General features: G+C 36.3%; 1 protein-coding gene across 20 annotated transcripts in view; it reads left to right on the plus strand.

Moving 5' to 3' along the window:
- il15ra (interleukin 15 receptor subunit alpha) overlaps nt 1–20,079 on the plus strand; it is a 58,493-nt gene that overhangs the window by 24,999 nt on the left and 13,415 nt on the right. For 8 of the 20 annotated variants that reach the window (XM_036577273.1, XM_036577274.1, XM_036577281.1 and 5 more), the window contains exons 2-13: nt 934–963; nt 4,323–4,502; nt 4,617–4,646; nt 6,880–7,059; nt 7,174–7,203; nt 9,698–9,877; nt 9,992–10,021; nt 12,518–12,697; nt 12,812–12,841; nt 15,337–15,516; nt 15,631–15,660; nt 18,821–18,850. In XM_036577273.1, coding sequence (XP_036433166.1) covers nt 934–963; nt 4,323–4,502; nt 4,617–4,646; nt 6,880–7,059; nt 7,174–7,203; nt 9,698–9,877; nt 9,992–10,021; nt 12,518–12,697; nt 12,812–12,841; nt 15,337–15,516; nt 15,631–15,660; nt 18,821–18,850 — 1,110 coding nt within the window. The remainder of the gene's footprint in view (nt 1–933; nt 964–4,322; nt 4,503–4,616; nt 4,647–6,879; nt 7,060–7,173; nt 7,204–9,697; nt 9,878–9,991; nt 10,022–12,517; nt 12,698–12,811; nt 12,842–15,336; nt 15,517–15,630; nt 15,661–18,820; nt 18,851–20,079) is intronic. The other 12 variants (XM_036577276.1, XM_036577289.1, XM_036577285.1 and 9 more) reach the window with 10 other exon arrangements.

The following is a 20,079-nucleotide window of genomic DNA, read 5'->3' on the forward strand; positions in this document are numbered from 1 at the left end:
GAATTGTCCAGTGATGCGTTTGTGGCAGTTAGAAAATATGGAGTAGAGCTTCACGTCTCTGAGTAAGCACATGCTAGTCCTCCCCCCCCCCACCACACACTCCCACACAGCCTACCATCCAGCTAGCTGGCAGGAAGAACTGGCTATGACTAAGTTAGGGAGAATACAAAAAAAAAAAACTAATGTACTATTCTTCGTCCTATCTAGGAAGTGGATGCATTGTAGCAGTGAGACAAGAACTAAGAAACTAAGGTTTGCATTAGTGAGGTCATATCCTTAGAGATGGTTTCTTAGTCTTTTTGCTGTATTCGTTCTTGCCAGTATTTCTAGCAATGCAGTATCAAAAAGTCTTTTCAACAGATAATAAGCCCCCCTCTAAAATGAACATGGCATACAATACGTCAAGAAGTAGTGGCTCCTGGTTCCATCTGTTTGCAAACTGAGTGCTTCTTTCCCTTCGTTTTATGCCTAAAGAACTCAACCTGTAATTTCCCCATAAACCTTCTAACTGCCAGAGCAACAAAAAGACTTGCTTTAGCAGGATTTCAGATTGTTAGACTGAACTGGCACTGCACTTAAAACAGCCTCTTCTTCCTTTGGCAAATTTAGATGTTTGCAGATCCTTCCTCCAGTGTGTGGAAGGAAGCTTTAGCTTGTAATCCAAATAAGTTCAGAGCAATTTCACATGATTCTAAATAAAAATTCTAGTTGATTATATTGCAAGCAACCACTTAAATCAACCACTTGGATTTATTTCACAATAGCTCATAAACAAAGAACTGAGAGGTGTGTAGCTTTCACTGTTATTCACAGCCTGTCCTGTGAGTAGACATGATTATCATAATTCTACAGTGTTGAAAGATAGGCTAGACTGAGTTTGTGAGAATTCAACATTCAGTATGATGTTAACGTTTTAATATTTCATTCTTGCAGCTGGTCCATCAAAGCCGATGTCATCTACTGGTAAGTAGTTTGTTTCTGTGTACCTCTCTTTGATACTCAGTATGGAGTTTAAAGAATAGTTCAGTATTAGTAATTCAAATATCCATCAGTAGTTCAAATATGCGAATGTTGCTAACAGTAAACGAAAGCAAATACCCACCAAATACCCACCATACCAATTACATGATACACAGTCAGGAATGCACAGTAATATCTAAATCATATCCATATCAGTAGATAACTGTTTAGGTGTTTTTTTGTTTGTTTGTTTTGTTTTTTTTGGCATTGGACAGATGGTTACATTTGACTGATATGTCTCAGTATGGAACTGCCACTCAGGCAGGACATAAAGTTTGCCACTGAAATGTTCATGGATACATTTTCCACCGAGAGTAACGCAGAGAGAATCCGTGTAATTCCAAAGCATGGTTTATTCATTATTATTTTTCCCCAGACATTCTTATGTTCAAGCCAAATTCACACACAAAATAGAAACCAAAAAAAGCACTGTGCACTTAGTACTTGCAAATGTGTCCACTACTGAGGCAATTATTAATTTGACCTTTAAAAAAGCTCAGTAACACTGAGATTAATAACTGACCATCACATTTACTTATCAGTCTACTCAGCTTTAGCAGGAACTTCAGTGTTTGTAAAGAAGCCCTCTTTAGAATTCATCTAACAAGCATTAGTTCATAAACAAGCATTGATGTTTCTTTTGAATGTTTTATAGTGGGTGAAAACTCTAAAAGTATTCTCCTAAAAATGTTAAAAGTAACTTTATTCTGAATACTGCCTTTACAAAATGTAGCATATGCTTATTTTTTGTATTCCGAATATGTATTTCCAATATTCTGTTAAATCCCAACCCTGTCTATACGTGGTGACAACTTATGTATGTGGACTTTATACACTAAATATATTGTATTAGTAATTACTTGTGATTTATTGAAAGGCTAAGAATATGAAACAGCACAGCGATATCTTGTGAGGAGTGATTGTAGTCATTTTTTCATGTCAATGGATTTAAACTAAGTAATTAAGTCAAGTCAAAGTTTATTTTTAAAGCACTTTTTACAACAGGTGTTGGCACAAAGCAACTTTACAGAAAAATCCAGGTCCAAGCCCCCATGAGCATAACACTGGATAGCAAAACAAAAACACAAAAGCAATATGAACAGAGAATAAGGTTTTACCATTGGTAGAAAATCTTAAAAACAAACAAGAAAAGTTGAAAAGAAGGTGAAGCAACGGCTATGATTAAATAGTTTGAGGCTGTGCAGCAGTATCATCAGAAGGGTCAGCGGCGTGCAGGTGAGGTTTGCACAGCGTTGTACAGCAGGAAGCTCCATGGTGGTCAGACTGGTCCAGAAGGCTGGCGAGCAGTGGGCACCCGATCAAGACAGATACAGCAACAGCATCAGACTGCACAGGGTGGGCAGTTATTCAGCTCAGCAAAGAAACACACAGGCAGTTAGTTCTGTTAAAAGTGACTGATTACAGTACACAGTGTTAACAGAGTGCAGCAGAGACTCTGGCAGGTCAAGCTATTACAGAGCTATTACATCATAATAAGAGAAGCTCACTCACTGAGGAATTGAGGGGTGAGGCTGTTTAGAGCAGTGTATGTCAGTAAAAGAGTTTTGTACTCAATGTGGAATTGAACTAACAACCAGTGTAGGTTTGATAAAACTGGGCTGATATGTCAAACTTTCTAGTTCTTGTAAGGACTCTGGCTGCAGCATTCTGGATTAACTGAAGCTTGTTAACCCTCTGGGGTCTAAGTGTATTTCCTCGATTTTTGCATATCTTCTTGAATTCGTCTTTAAAGATAATTGCACAATATGAAACATGATACCCATATGTTTCATATCAAAATGCTCCATTATCTTTGTTGCTACATTCCAAAAAAGCTGCAGCAACTTCAGCAGCTGTAAACTTTTGGCACGTCATTTGACGTTTGTCTCCGATGTCGACTGAATGAAGAAAGAAGGGTTTCTGATGTGATGGGTAAGGCCTTAGTGATTTTCTGAGTGTTAATTGGTCAGTTTCACACACAATCCAGGCATACACACAAATCCACCAGTTACACACAGTGAGAGGCAGATGACGTGTATCTCAGTCCCTCTTCATAGCCTCATAACTCTGGATGTGAGTCACATACAATCTCGCGAAAAGATGGATTGAAATGGCAGAGTCTACAGCTTCAGAAAATATTTAAACCGTGTTTCTATGCTATGTAATGGCAAAGATAGAGAAACATTTATAGAAACATTGAATTTGACGCACGGGCGGGTTTGTGGACCCCAGAGGGTTAAGGCTTTTGCTTGAACATCCAGATAGCAGGACATTACAGTATTCCAGACTTGAGTAATAAATGCATGAACTAGCTTTTCTGCATCCTGTTAAGACAGTGCATTTCTTAATTTGGCAATATTGTGAAGATGGAAGTAAGCTGTTGTGGTTTCTAACAGATGTACCTGACGCAACTAAGAAACTCTTAAGTTGAAGTGTTAAATTAGACAGTTTGTTTCTAGCAGCTTTTGGATCAAGAAGTAGAACCTCTGTTTTATCTGAGTTGAGTAGGAGGAAGGTACTCGATATCCAGTCTTTTATGTCTTTTACAAAGTGCAATATCTCATTAAGCTGAAATTTATCTTCTGGTTTGGTTGATGTATACAATTGTGCATTAGTGAAACAGTGGAAATTGATGCCGTGTTTACTGATAATGGAACCCAGTGCTAGCATATATAATGTGAATAGTAGAGGTCCTAAAACAGAGTCTTGCGGGACGCCATACTTTACTTTTGTAAGAACAGATGATTTGCCGTTTATATTCACAAAATGATAGCAATCAGTCAGGTAAGATCTGAACCAGGAAAGACCTATTCCTGTTACTCTTACAAGGTTTTCTAGTCTGTGTAGTAAGATAGAGTGGTCTCACTAAGATCAAGCAAAAACCAGCAAAGATACGTTTCCTTGACAGGGAATAATAAGAGATTGTTTACAATGGTTCACTAGTGCTGTTTCTGTACTATGATGAGGTCTAAATCCAGACTGAATTTTTTCATGTATGCGATTCCTATGCAAATAGAAATTACAGACACAGCTTTTTCCAAAATTATTAAATAGGTAGCCTGTTTATTAAAGGAGAATTCCACAGATTTTTAGAAAAGAATCAATAGCCTTGAGTCAATATATTTATCCAGAATGCACGATTCTATACCTAACCACTCAATGACTTTGTTTAAATGACATCTCAACCACTGAATTATGCAGATATTTTGAAAAATTGTTTGAACTTTGTGTGTGTGTGTGTGTGTGTGTGCATGCATGTGCACATACCAGTGTCTAAAGTGCTTTGCTTTTACTATTCTCAGTTATGTGTGAGGCTCCTGAGCCGAAGAATAACGCAAAGACACCGGACAAGTTGGAGCCCCGGTTCCGTATGCAGTGTATAGACGGCTATGTAAGGCAGGCTGGGACATCCAATCTCTACAGATGTGAAAAAAAAGACAACTTGTATTTATGGGTGAACGAGCCATCTCTGAACTGTATACGTAAGGAAATTCTACAATAGATTACTTCCGAATGTTGTTATTTTATAGCAAAATCTTAAATGCCCTCACATGCTGTCTTGTTCAGTATCTTATTTCAGTATTTCTTTCTTGCAGCTGATCCGTCAAAGCCGGGATCAACTGCTGGTAAGTAGAATCTTCCTTCATAAACTTTGTTCCTGTCTACCTCTCTTTGATACTCAGTATGGAATTATATATAGAGAATAGTTCAGTATCAATAGTTCAAATATGCATCCATAGTTCAAATATGCTAATCTTTCTAGCAATAAATGCAAGCAAATACCCACTAAATAGCATGATACACAATCAAGGATGCACAGTGATCAGAATCATATCCATACCAGCGGATAACTGTTTAGGTGTCTTTTGGCATTGGACACATAATTATATTTCACTGATATGTCAAACCGACTCAGTAAGATCTTTTCCCCACTCAGACAGGACATAAAGTTTCTGACTAAAGTGTTCGTGAATCCATTTTCCAACAAGAGCAGCACAGAAAGAATCCATGTAATTCAAAAATAAAACACAAAATAAAAAAAAAAATTACATTGTGAACAATGGTTATTGCTTCATGCGAACAAAACTGTGCTCAGAAAAACTGCATAAGCGCCACTTATGAGTTTGAGCACAGGACAAACTAATGCAGCACAGATTATCTATATTTCAATTCAGGAAACTTAATCAGCACTTAGAAATACTATTGTTGTTCTTTTAATGGACAAAATTATGTAACAAGTCCATCAAGCATAACGTGTTTACGCCATCACCTAAATAGACAGACTGTTTTTTTTGGCAATATTCACAGAACAGTCATGTTATTAACTGTTACAAAACTGATGAAGGTCTAACCTTCAGCATGACAACCAATTCAGCCTGAAATATTGAGCCCCATCACATTCCTCAAAAGTTCAATGTGGTGAGGTTATAATTCTCATTGTTATTTTGCACTAAAATGTAAAAGTGGTGACTCAGGTGTTTTTTTTATTAGAGTATTATGTATTGAAACTATGGAAGACAAAAACCTGTAATTTATTGACATGAAAAAAATTAGCATTTGGCAGTGATGTCACAGTATGATTCTTCTATGATTTCTCAATGTGTATATATTGGCATCGACGTCGACCAATATGTAAAGGTAGTTGTAGAACTACAAAGTGCACCTATGTGGTAAGTAAAGCGAAAAAAATCGACAAAATGTTTGGTTGGCAGTTTGCTTCATGTAATTATTCTGTTAATATGTTTCCTAAAAAAATTCCTTATCATTAAAAACATGTATTTTTTTTTCTCTCTCACCGCCTGCTTCAGTCCACTGTTGCTCCCACAATCCCCTGAGCAGGAGTCAAGTACAACACCGATACTAAATTTATCACTTGCAAGCATGTGCACTACTGAGGAGATTATTAATTTGATCATTCCTTTAAAAGAGCTCAGTAACACTGAGATTAATAACTTATCACACTGCTTCATCAGTCTACTCGGCTTTAGCAGGAACTTCAGTGTTTGTAAAGAAGCTGATACCTGAGATCCACTTTAGAATTCATCTAACAAGCACTAGTTCATAAACAAACATTGATGATGTTTCTTTTGAATGTTTTTTAGTGGGTGGATACTCTAAAAGTATTCTCCTAAAAATGTAAAGGAAGTGTATTCTGACAGTGTTCTGAATACTGTCTTTACAAAATGTAACTTGGACTGAATAGATACTTATTTTTTGTATTCTGAATATTTATTCCCCTATACTTATATTCTGTTACATCCCAGCCCTGTCTGTACGTGGCGACAACTTTATTATGTACACCTAGCTTGATTCTAGTGGTTTAATGTGAAATGATCCATTCTAGAGAAACATTGTTCACAGTGGTGGTGATTGGCACAAGACATCCAAAGTGTTTAATGCCTCTAAAAGCTACATCACAGAAAGTAATTACTCTAAATAGTTACAGATGCACTTCTTGATGCCTGAGACATTGTTTCATTGTATTTTAAAGATAAGCTTTTGGCCTAAACGTATTTGGAGCAGAGTGGTACATGCAGTCAACAGAATACTCAAAAATGTACACTTTTTATTTGGGATTTAGTAATATTTCAACATTATCAACAATATGTGTAAAAACCTAAAGCTAGAATTGCATTGTAGACATTGCAACCCCTGGTTTCTGTATCAACCACAGTAAAGAAATCTTGATGAAAATTCTCCAGAATGCACAACGCTACACCTAGCCACTCAAAATGACTTTGTTTAAATGACATCACAACCACTGAATTAAGCAGAAATTGTAAAGAACTGTGTGAACTGTGTGTGTGCATGCATGTGCACATACCAGTGTCTAAAGTGCTTTGCTTTTACTATTCTCAGTTATGTGTGAGGCTCCTGAGCCAAAGAACAACACAAAGACACCGGGCAAGTTAGAGTCCCAGTTCCGTATGCAGTGTATAGACGGCTATGTAAGGCAGGCTGGGACATCCAATCTCTACAGATGTGAAAAAAAAGACAACTTGTATTTATGGGTGAACGAGCCATCTCTGAACTGTATACGTAAGGAAATTCTACAATAGATTACTTCCGAATGTTGTTATTTTATAGCAAAATCTTAAATGCCCTCACATGCTGTCTTGTTCAGTATCTTATTTCAGTATTTCTTTCTTGCAGCTGATCCGTCAAAGCCGGGATCAACTGCTGGTAAGTAGAATCTTCCTTCATAAACTTTGTTCCTGTCTACCTCTCTTTGATACTCAGTATGGAATTATATATAGAGAATAGTTCAGTATCAGTAGTTCAAATATGCATCCATAGTTCAAATATGCTAATCTTTCTAGCAATAAATGAAAGCAAATACCCACTAAATAGCATGATACACAATCAAGGATGCACAGTGATCAGAATCATATCCATACCAGCGGATAACTGTTTAGGTGTCTTTTGGCATTGGACACATAATTATATTTCACTGATATGTCAAACCGACTCAGTAAGATCTTTTCCCAAGGAACGACCACTCAGACAGGACATAAAGTTTCTGACTAAAGTGTTCGTGAGTCCATTTTCCAACAAGAGCAGCACAGAAAGAATCCATGTAATTCAAAAATAAAACACAAAATAAAAAAAAAATTACATTGTGAACAATGGTTATTGCTTCATGCGAACAAAACTGTGCTCAGAAAAACTGCATAAGCGCCACTTATGAGTTTGAGCACAGGACAAACTAATGCAGCACAGATTATCTATATTTCAATTCAGGAAACTTAATCAGCACTTAGAAATACTATTGTTGTTCTTTTAATGGACAAAATTATGTAACAACACGTAAGATTTTCAGAAGTAAAGCCTAATACAGTATGGCTCTTACACCTTATGTTTTGTACTCGGGAAAAGCAGAATGTTTAGGTAGTGCTGGCTGAGTGTCCTAAAATGTCTGTCTTTTTACTATGTGTAACCTTACCAATAAACGTTATGTCTGTCTGTAATGCTAATCCAGGTGAATTTAGTCCTAATTTCTGTGTCATTCCATGAAAGGAGTGTGCAGATATTCCAGTGCTTGTATTAGAGACAGAAATCTGATAGTTCATTATTGACAGAGTCCATCAAGCATAACGTGTTTACGCCATCACCTAAATAGACAGAGTGTTTTTTTTGGCAATATTCACAGAACAGTCATGTTATCAACTGTTACAAAACTGATGAAGGTCTAACCTTCAGCATGACAACCAATTCAGCCTGAAATATTGAGCTCCATCACATTCCTCAAAAGTTCAATGTGGTGAGGTTATAATTCTCATTGTTATTTTGCACTAAAATGTAAAAGTGGTGACTCAGGTGTTTTTTTTATGGAAGACAAAAACCTGTAATTTATTGACATGAAAAAAATTAGCATTTGGCAGTGATGTCACAGTATGATTCTTCTATGATTTCTCAATGTGTATATATTGGCATCGACATCGACCAATATGTAAAGGTAGTTGTAGAACTACAAAGTGCACCTATGTGGTAAGTAAAGCGAAAAAAATCGACAAAATGTTTGGTTGGCAGTTTGCTTCATGTAATTATTCTGTTAATATGTTTCCTAAAAAAATTCCTTATCATTAAAAACATGTATTTTTTTTTCTCTCTCACCGCCTGCTTCAGTCCACTGTTGCTCCCACAATCCCCTGAGCAGGAGTCAAGTACAACACCGATACTAAATTTATCACTTGCAAGCATGTGCACTACTGAGGAGATTATTAATTTGATCATTCCTTTAAAAGAGCTCAGTAACACTGAGATTAATAACTTATCACACTGCTTCATCAGTCTACTCGGCTTTAGCAGGAACTTCAGTGTTTGTAAAGAAGCTGATACCTGAGATCCACTTTAGAATTCATCTAACAAGCACTAGTTCATAAACAAACATTGATGATGTTTCTTTTGAATGTTTTTTAGTGGGTGGATACTCTAAAAGTATTCTCCTAAAAATGTAAAGGAAGTGTATTCTGACAGTGTTCTGAATACTGTCTTTACAAAATGTAACTTGGACTGAATAGATACTTATTTTTTGTATTCTGAATATTTATTCCCCTATACTTATATTCTGTTACATCCCAGCCCTGTCTGTACGTGGCGACAACTTTATTATGTACACCTAGCTTGATTCTAGTGGTTTAATGTGAAATGATCCATTCTAGAGAAACATTGTTCACAGTGGTGGTGATTGGCACCAGACATCCAAAGTGTTTAATGCCTCTAAAAGCTACATCACAGAAAGTAATTACTCTAAATAGTTACAGATGCACTTCTTGATGCCTGAGACATTGTTTCATTGTATTTTAAAGATAAGCTTTTGGCCTAAACGTATTTGGAGCAGAGTGGTACATGCAGTCAACAGAATACTCAAAAATGTACACTTTTTATTTGGGATTTAGTAATATTTCAACATTATCAACAATATGTGTAAAAACCTAAAGCTAGAATTGCATTGTAGACATTGCAACCCCTGGTTTCTGTATCAACCACAGTAAAGAAATCTTGATGAAAATTCTCCAGAATACACAATGCTACACCTAGCCACTCAAAATGACTTTGTTTAAATGACATCACAACCACTGAATTAAGCAGAAATTGTAAAGAACTGTGTGAACTGTGTGTGTGCATGCATGTGCACATACCAGTGTCTAAAGTGCTTTGCTTTTACTATTCTCAGTTATGTGTGAGGCTCCTGAGCCAAAGAACAACACAAAGACACCGGGCAAGTTAGAGTCCCAGTTCCGTATGCAGTGTATAGACGGCTATGTAAGGCAGGCTGGGACATCCAATCTCTACAGATGTGAAAAAAAAGACAACTTGTATTTATGGGTGAACGAGCCATCTCTGAACTGTATACGTAAGGAAATTCTACAATAGATTACTTCCGAATGTTGTTATTTTATAGCAAAATCTTAAATGCCCTCACATGCTGTCTTGTTCAGTATCTTATTTCAGTATTTCTTTCTTGCAGCTGATCCGTCAAAGCCGGGATCAACTGCTGGTAAGTAGAATCTTCCTTCATAAACTTTGTTCCTGTCTACCTCTCTTTGATACTCAGTATGGAATTATATATAGAGAATAGTTCAGTATCAGTAGTTCAAATATGCATCCATAGTTCAAATATGCTAATCTTTCTAGCAATAAATGAAAGCAAATACCCACTAAATAGCATGATACACAATCAAGGATGCACAGTGATCAGAATCATATCCATACCAGCGGATAACTGTTTAGGTGTCTTTTGGCATTGGACACATAATTATATTTCACTGATATGTCAAACCGACTCAGTAAGATCTTTTCCCAAGGAACGACCACTCAGACAGGACATAAAGTTTCTGACTAAAGTGTTCGTGAATCCATTTTCCAACAAGAGCAGCACAGAAAGAATCCATGTAATTCAAAAATAAAACACAAAATAAAAAAAAAAATTACATTGTGAACAATGGTTATTGCTTCATGCGAACAAAACTGTGCTCAGAAAAACTGCATAAGCGCCACTTATGAGTTTGAGCACAGGACAAACTAATGCAGCACAGATTATCTATATTTCAATTCAGGAAACTTAATCAGCACTTAGAAATACTATTGTTGTTCTTTTAATGGACAAAATTATGTAACAACACGTAAGATTTTCAGAAGTAAAGCCTAATACAGTATGGCTCTTACACCTTATGTTTTGTACTCGGGAAAAGCAGAATGTTTAGGTAGTGCTGGCTGAGTGTCCTAAAATGTCTGTCTTTTTACTATGTGTAACCTTACCAATAAACGTTATGTCTGTCTGTAATGCTAATCCAGGTGAATTTAGTCCTAATTTCTGTGTCATTCCATGAAAGGAGTGTGCAAATATTCCAGTGCTTGTATTAGAGACAGAAATCTGATAGTTCATTATTGGCAGAGTCCATCAAGCATAACGTGTTTACGCCATCACCTAAATAGACAGAGTGTGTTTTTTTGGCAATATTCACAGAACAGTCATGTTATCAACTGTTACAAAACTGATGAAGGTCTAACCTTCAGCATGACAACCAATTCAGCCTGAAATATTGAGCCCCATCACATTCCTCAAAAGTTCAATGTGGTGAGGTTATAATTCTCATTGTTATTTTGCACTAAAATGTAAAAGTGGTGACTCAGGTGTTTTTTTTATGGAAGACAAAAACCTGTAATTTATTGACATGAAAAAAATTAGCATTTGGCAGTGATGTCACAGTATGATTCTTCTATGATTTCTCAATGTGTATATATTGGCATCGACGTCGACCAATATGTAAAGGTAGTTGTAGAACTACAAAGTGCACCTATGTGGTAAGTAAAGCGAAAAAAATCGACAAAATGTTTGGTTGGCAGTTTGCTTCATGTAATTATTCTGTTAATATGTTTCCTAAAAAAATTCCTTATCATTAAAAACATGTATTTTTTTTTCTCTCTCACCGCCTGCTTCAGTCCACTGTTGCTCCCACAATCCCCTGAGCAGGAGTCAAGTACAACACCGATACTAAATTTATCACTTGCAAGCATGTCCACTACTGAGGAGATTATTAATTTGATCATTCCTTTAAAAGAGCTCAGTAAAACTGAGATTAATAACTTATCACACTGCTTCATCAGTCTACTCGGCTTTAGCAGGAACTTCAGTGTTTGTAAAGAAGCTGATACCTGAGATCCACTTTAGAATTCATCTAACAAGCACTAGTTCATAAACAAACATTGATGATGTTTCTTTTGAATGTTTTTTAGTGGGTGGATACTCTAAAAGTATTCTCCTAAAAATGTAAAGGAAGTGTATTCTGACAGTGTTCTGAATACTGTCTTTACAAAATGTAACTTGGACTGAATAGATACTTATTTTTTGTATTCTGAATATTTATTCCCCTATACTTATATTCTGTTACATCCCAGCCCTGTCTGTACGTGGCGACAACTTTATTATGTACACCTAGCTTGATTCTAGTGGTTTAATGTGAAATGATCCATTCTAGAGAAACATTGTTCACAGTGGTGGTGATTGGCACCAGACATCCAAAGTGTTTAATGCCTCTAAAAGCTACATCACAGAAAGTAATTACTCTAAATAGTTACAGATGCACTTCTTGATGCCTGAGACATTGTTTCATTGTATTTTAAAGATAAGCTTTTGGCCTAAACGTATTTGGAGCAGAGTGGTACATGCAGTCAACAGAATACTCAAAAATGTACACTTTTTATTTGGGATTTAGTAATATTTCAACATTATCAACAATATGTGTAAAAACCTAAAGCTAGAATTGCATTGTAGACATTGCAACCCCTGGTTTCTGTATCAACCACAGTAAAGAAATCTTGATGAAAATTCTCCAGAATGCACAACGCTACACCTAGCCACTCAAAATGACTTTGTTTAAATGACATCACAACCACTGAATTAAGCAGAAATTGTAAAGAACTGTGTGAACTGTGTGTGTGCATGCATGTGCACATACCAGTGTCTAAAGTGCTTTGCTTTTACTATTCTCAGTTATGTGTGAGGCTCCTGAGCCAAAGAACAACACAAAGACACCGGGCAAGTTAGAGTCCCAGTTCCGTATGCAGTGTATAGACGGCTATGTAAGGCAGGCTGGGACATCCAATCTCTACAGATGTGAAAAAAAAGACAACTTGTATTTATGGGTGAACGAGCCATCTCTGAACTGTATACGTAAGGAAATTCTACAATAGATTACTTCCGAATGTTGTTATTTTATAGCAAAATCTTAAATGCCCTCACATGCTGTCTTGTTCAGTATCTTATTTCAGTATTTCTTTCTTGCAGCTGATCCGTCAAAGCCGGGATCAACTGCTGGTAAGTAGAATCTTCCTTCATAAACTTTGTTCCTGTCTACCTCTCTTTGATACTCAGTATGGAATTATATATAGAGAATAGTTCAGTATCAGTAGTTCAAATATGCATCCATAGTTCAAATATGCTAATCTTTCTAGCAATAAATGAAAGCAAATACCCACTAAATAGCATGATACACAATCAAGGATGCACAGTGATCAGAATCATATCCATACCAGCGGATAACTGTTTAGGTGTCTTTTGGCATTGGACACATAATTATATTTCACTGATATGTCAAACCGACTCAGTAAGATCTTTTCCCAAGGAACGACCACTCAGACAGGACATAAAGTTTCTGACTAAAGTGTTCGTGAGTCCATTTTCCAACAAGAGCAGCACAGAAAGAATCCATGTAATTCAAAAATAAAACACAAAATAAAAAAAAAATTACATTGTGAACAATGGTTATTGCTTCATGCGAACAAAACTGTGCTCAGAAAAACTGCATAAGCGCCACTTATGAGTTTGAGCACAGGACAAACTAATGCAGCACAGATTATCTATATTTCAATTCAGGAAACTTAATCAGCACTTAGAAATACTATTGTTGTTCTTTTAATGGACAAAATTATGTAACAACACGTAAGATTTTCAGAAGTAAAGCCTAATACAGTATGGCTCTTACACCTTATGTTTTGTACTCGGGAAAAGCAGAATGTTTAGGTAGTGCTGGCTGAGTGTCCTAAAATGTCTGTCTTTTTACTATGTGTAACCTTACCAATAAACGTTATGTCTGTCTGTAATGCTAATCCAGGTGAATTTAGTCCTAATTTCTGTGTCATTCCATGAAAGGAGTGTGCAAATATTCCAGTGCTTGTATTAGAGACAGAAATCTGATAGTTCATTATTGACAGAGTCCATCAAGCATAACGTGTTTACGCCATCACCTAAATAGACAGAGTGTTTTTTTTGGCAATATTCACAGAACAGTCATGTTATCAACTGTTACAAAACTGATGAAGGTCTAACCTTCAGCATGACAACCAATTCAGCCTGAAATATTGAGCCCCATCACATTCCTCAAAAGTTCAATGTGGTGAGGTTATAATTCTCATTGTTATTTTGCACTAAAATGTAAAAGTGGTGACTCAGGTGTTTTTTTTATGGAAGACAAAAACCTGTAATTTATTGACATGAAAAAAATTAGCATTTGGCAGTGATGTCACAGTATGATTCTTCTATGATTTCTCAATGTGTATATATTGGCATCGACGTCGACCAATATGTAAAGGTAGTTGTAGAACTACAAAGTGCACCTATGTGGTAAGTGAAGCGAAAAAAATCGACAAAATGTTTGGTTGGCAGTTTGCTTCATGTAATTATTCTGTTAATATGTTTCCTAAAAGAAATTCCTTATCATTAAAAACATGTATTTTTTTTTCTCTCTCACCGCCTGCTTCAGTCCACTGTTGCTCCCACAATCCCCTGAGCAGGAGTCAAGTACAACACCGATACTAAATTTATCACTTGCAAGCATGTCCACTACTGAGGAGATTATTAATTTGATCATTCCTTTAAAAGAGCTCAGTAAAACTGAGATTAATAACTTATCACACTGCTTCATCAGTCTACTCGGCTTTAGCAGGAACTTCAGTGTTTGTAAAGAAGCTGATACCTGAGATCCACTTTAGAATTCATCTAACAAGCACTAGTTCATAAACAAACATTGATGATGTTTCTTTTGAATGTTTTTTAGTGGGTGGATACTCTAAAAGTATTCTCCTAAAAATGTAAAGGAAGTGTATTCTGACAGTGTTCTGAATACTGTCTTTACAAAATGTAACTTGGACTGAATAGATACTTATTTTTTGTATTCTGAATATTTATTCCCCTATACTTATATTCTGTTACATCCCAGCCCTGTCTGTACGTGGCGACAACTTTATTATGTACACCTAGCTTGATTCTAGTGGTTTAATGTGAAATGATCCATTCTAGAGAAACATTGTTCACAGTGGTGGTGATTGGCACCAGACATCCAAAGTGTTTAATGCCTCTAAAAGCTACATCACAGAAAGTAATTACTCTAAATAGTTACAGATGCACTTCTTGATGCCTGAGACATTGTTTCATTGTATTTTAAAGATAAGCTTTTGGCCTAAACGTATTTGGAGCAGAGTGGTACATGCAGTCAACAGAATACTCAAAAATGTACACTTTTTATTTGGGATTTAGTAATATTTCAACATTATCAACAATATGTGTAAAAACCTAAAGCTAGAATTGCATTGTAGACATTGCAACCCCTGGTTTCTGTATCAACCACAGTAAAGAAATCTTGATGAAAATTCTCCAGAATGCACAACGCTACACCTAGCCACTCAAAATGACTTTGTTTAAATGACATCACAACCACTGAATTAAGCAGAAATTGTAAAGAACTGTGTGAACTGTGTGTGTGCATGTATGTGCACATACCAGTGTCTAAAGTGCTTTGCTTTTACTATTCTCAGTTATGTGTGAGGCTCCTGAGCCAAAGAACAACACAAAGACACCGGGCAAGTTAGAGTCCCGGTTCCGTATGCAGTGTATAGACGGCTATGTAAGGCAGGCTGGGACATCCGATCTCTACAGTTGTGAAAAAAAAGACAACTTGTATTTATGGGTGAACGAGCCATCTCTGAACTGTATACGTAAGGAAATTCTACAATAGATTACTTCCGAATGTTGTTATTTTATAGCAAAATCTTAAATGCCCTCACATGCTGTCTTGTTCAGTATCTTATTTCAGTATTTCTTTCTTGCAGCTGATCCGTCAAAGCCGGGATCAACTGCTGGTAAGTAGAATCTTCCTTCATAAACTTTGTTCCTGTCTACCTCTCTTTGATACTCAGTATGGAATTATATATAGAGAATAGTTCAGTATCAGTAGTTCAAATATGCATCCATAGTTCAAATATGCTAATCTTTCTAGCAATAAATGAAAGCAAATACCCACTAAATAGCATGATACACAATCAAGGATGCACAGTGATCAGAATCATATCCATACCAGCGGATAACTGTTTAGGTGTCTTTTGGCATTGGACACATAATTATATTTCACTGATATGTCAAACCGACTCAGTAAGATCTTTTCCCAAGGAACGACCACTCAGACAGGACATAAAGTTTCTGACTAAAGTGTTCGTGAATCCATTTTCCAACAAGAGCAGCACAGAAAGAATCCATGTAATTCAAAAATAAAACACAAAATAAAAAAAAAAATTACATTGTGAACAATGGTTATTGCTTCATGCGAACAAAACTGTGCTCAGAAAAACTGCATAAGCGCCACTTATGAGTTTGAGCACAGGACAAACTAATGCAGCACAGATTATCTATATTTCAATTCAGGAAACTTAATCAGCACTTAGAAATACTATTGTTGTTCTTTTAATGGACAAAATTATGTAACAACACGTAAGATTTTCAGAAGTAAAGCCTAATACAGTATGGCTCTTACACCTTATGTTTTGTACTCGGGAAAAGCAGAATGTTTAGGTAGTGCTGGCTTAGTGTCCTAAAATGTCTGTCTTTTTACTATGTGTAACCTTACCAATAAACGTTATGTCTGTCTGTAATGCTAATCCAGGTGAATTTAGTCCTAATTTCTGTGTCATTCCATGAAAGGAGTGTGCAAATATTCCAGTGCTTGTATTAGAGACAGAAATCTGATAGTTCATTATTGGCAGAGTCCATCAAGCATAACGTGTTTACGCCATCACCTAAATAGACAGAGTGTGTTTTTTGGCAATATTCACAGAACAGTCATGTTATCAACTGTTACAAAACTGATGAAGGTCTAACCTTCAGCATGACAACCAATTCAGCCTGAAATATTGAGCCCCATCACATTCCTCAAAAGTTCAATGTGGTGAGGTTATAATTCTCATTGTTATTTTGCACTAAAATGTAAAAGTGGTGACTCAGGTGTTTTTTTATTAGAGCATTATGTATTGAAACTATGGAAGACAAAAACCTGTGATTTATTGACATGAAAAAAATTAGCATTTGGCAGTGATGTCACAGTATGATTCTTCTATGATTTCTCAATGTGTATATATTGGCATCGACGTCGACCAATATGTAAAGGTAGTTGTAGAACTACAAAGTGCACCTATGTGGTAAGTGAAGCGAAAAAAATCGACAAAATGTTTGGTTGGCAGTTTGCTTCATGTAATTATTCTGTTAATATGTTTCCTAAAGAAATTCCTTATCATTAAAAAAATGTATTTTTTTTTCTCTCTCACCGCCTGCTTCAGTCCACTGTTGCTCCCACAATCCCCTGAGCAGGAGTCAAGTACAACACCGATACTAAATTTATCACTTGCAAGCATGTCCACTACTGAGGAGATTATTAATTTGATCATTCCTTTAAAAGAGCTCAGTAACACTGAGATTAATAACTTATCACACTGCTTCATCAGTCTACTCGGCTTTAGCAGGAACTTCAGTGTTTGTAAAGAAGCTGATACCTGAGATCCACTTTAGAATTCATCTAACAAGCACTAGTTCATAAACAAACATTGATGATGTTTCTTTTGAATGTTTTTTAGTGGGTGGATACTCTAAAAGTATTCTCCTAAAAATGTAAAGGAAGTGTATTCTGACAGTGTTCTGAATACTGTCTTTACAAAATGTAACTTGGACTGAATAGATACTTATTTTTTGTATTCTGAATATTTATTCCCCTATACTTATATTCTGTTACATCCCAGCCCTGTCTGTACGTGGCGACAACTTTATTATGTACACCTAGCTTGATTCTAGTGGTTTAATGTGAAATGATCCATTCTAGAGAAACATTGTTCACAGTGGTGGTGATTGGCACCAGACATCCAAAGTGTTTAATGCCTCTAAAAGCTACATCACAGAAAGTAATTACTCTAAATAGTTACAGATGCACTTCTTGATGCCTGAGACATTGTTTCATTGTATTTTAAAGATAAGCTTTTGGCCTAAACGTATTTGGAGCAGAGTGGTACATGCAGTCAACAGAATACTCAAAAATGTACACTTTTTATTTGGGATTTACTAATATTTCAACATTATCAACAATATGTGTAAAAACCTAAAGCTAGAATTGCATTGTAGACATTGCAACCCCTGGTTTCTGTATCAACCACAGTAAAGAAATCTTGATGAAAATTCTCCAGAATGCACAACGCTACACCTAGCCACTCAAAATGACTTTGTTTAAATGACATCACAACCACTGAATTAAGCAGAAATTGTAAACTGTGAACTGTGTGAACTGTGTGTGTGCATGTATGTGCGCATGCCAGTGTCTAAAGTGCTTTGCTTTTACTAATCTCAGTTATGTGTGAGGCTCCTGAGCCAAAGAACAACACAAAGACACCGGACAAGTTAGAGTCCCAGTTCCGTATGCAGTGTATAGACGGCTATGTAAGGCAGGCTGGGACATCCAATCTCTACAGATGTGAAAAAAAAGACAACTTGTATTTATGGGTGAACGAGCCATCTCTGAACTGTATACGTAAGGAAATTCTACAATAGATTACTTCCGAATGTTGTTATTTTATAGCAAAATCTTAAATGTCCTTGAAATTGCCCTTGTATGCTGTCTTGTTCTGTAAGACTCCTCAGCATTGGTTATTCAATGAGAAATCATTATTTTCAGTGTTGGTATATGCAGTAGCCATGATTTGAGTCATGTTTTTTTAGGTTTGATCTCATTATCAGCCTTGATCCCTATGATAAAGAGGATCGTATATCAACCACTTGGATTATTTCACAATGGCTCACTTGCTCAGCATAAACAAATAACTGAGAGGCTTGTAGCTTTGACTGTTTTTCACAGCCTGTGTCCTGAGAGTACGCAGGATTAGCATAATACTACAGTGCTGAAAGATAGGCTAGACTGATGAATCGTGAGGATTGCCAGATTGCCAAAATTCAGTATGATGTTAATATTTCAATATGTCATTCTTGCAGCTGATCCATCAACGCTGGTGTCATCCGCTGGTAAGTAGAATCCCTACTTATTGGTGGTTCTTCATTTGCAGTTTTTGTTACATGCAATAACGTTTGATCAGTGATAATTAATATTAATATTTCAATTTCATGTATGAGGCTCCAGGGACGTGGGAGGGTGTTTTCAGTTGAGGGTGCTGAAATTCTAAGCAGGAGGATGTACAGTGCTCAAAAGTTGTCTTGGGACACTCTCTTCATACAATGTTTATCTTTCCAAAATATAAGTGTATATTCGTATGTTATTTGTATCCATCAGAAAACAACCACGTTTACTGCCTGAAACTCATAGCGGTAATTAACTGAAAGCTTAATGAAGGCAAATAAAAAACACAAACATCAGTGGGACAAACATTATTGTCTCTTTCCTTTATGTAGGTCAGTGTTAGTATTTTATTTAGGGCAGTATGTTGTTTGCACTTGTGTTGAACATGTACTGAAGTGGTGGAAAGAGACAGGACATTTTATTTTATTACCTAGTGACCTCATGGTTGAAAAAGCATTGCTAAGATGCCCAATAGAGTGGCAAAAATTAGAAGGAAATGCCCTATTGGCCACCCTTCACATAGAAAGGGTGCACCCTCCTTGCAATAAATTATAGAGCAAGAAAATTTGATAATGTATCTTAATGAGTGCACTTCTAGTGGAGAAAACATGATGCAGTGCCCTCTAAGATGCCACATAGGTGCCCTCATTGGGATAGACTTGACACTGCCTACAGTTGCCTTTCTGATTAAAAATCATGCCCTTCCAAGTGAGAAAACCCAATGAAGAGCCCTTGCAATGGAGAGAAAAAATCCCAGTGAAGAAGAACAAGATGCAGTGCCCTACAGCCTCCCCTACAGCATGTCCTCTAGTGCAGGCTTTCCGAAAGTGGGTGCAGTGACGACAGTCTAAGGGTGCCACCAAATACTTTGATAAGATTTCCAATTTACCTCTCAAACCCTGCTTACATTCAAAACATATTGTATGGTTGCCAACAAATCTATCCTTAGTTGTTGCAATGGGCCGATAAATTAGTATCTAGCTATTATTTTGATGTAATCTCTTCTGCACTGTTTTTTATTTTTAATGTACCCTTTAGGTGATGTTAGATTATGTTAGGTGAACTGCATTTGATAGTAAAAGACAAAGGAAATTGTTGCCAATGATACACAATAAAGTTTAAAATACTCATTCTGACTTGAAAACCTACATCTATTCCATCCATTTAAGTTTTAAAT

The sequence above is a fragment of the Colossoma macropomum genome, unplaced genomic scaffold, assembly GCF_904425465.1.
Source record: "Colossoma macropomum unplaced genomic scaffold, Colossoma_macropomum, whole genome shotgun sequence".
NCBI classification, from domain to species: domain Eukaryota; kingdom Metazoa; phylum Chordata; class Actinopteri; order Characiformes; family Serrasalmidae; genus Colossoma; species Colossoma macropomum.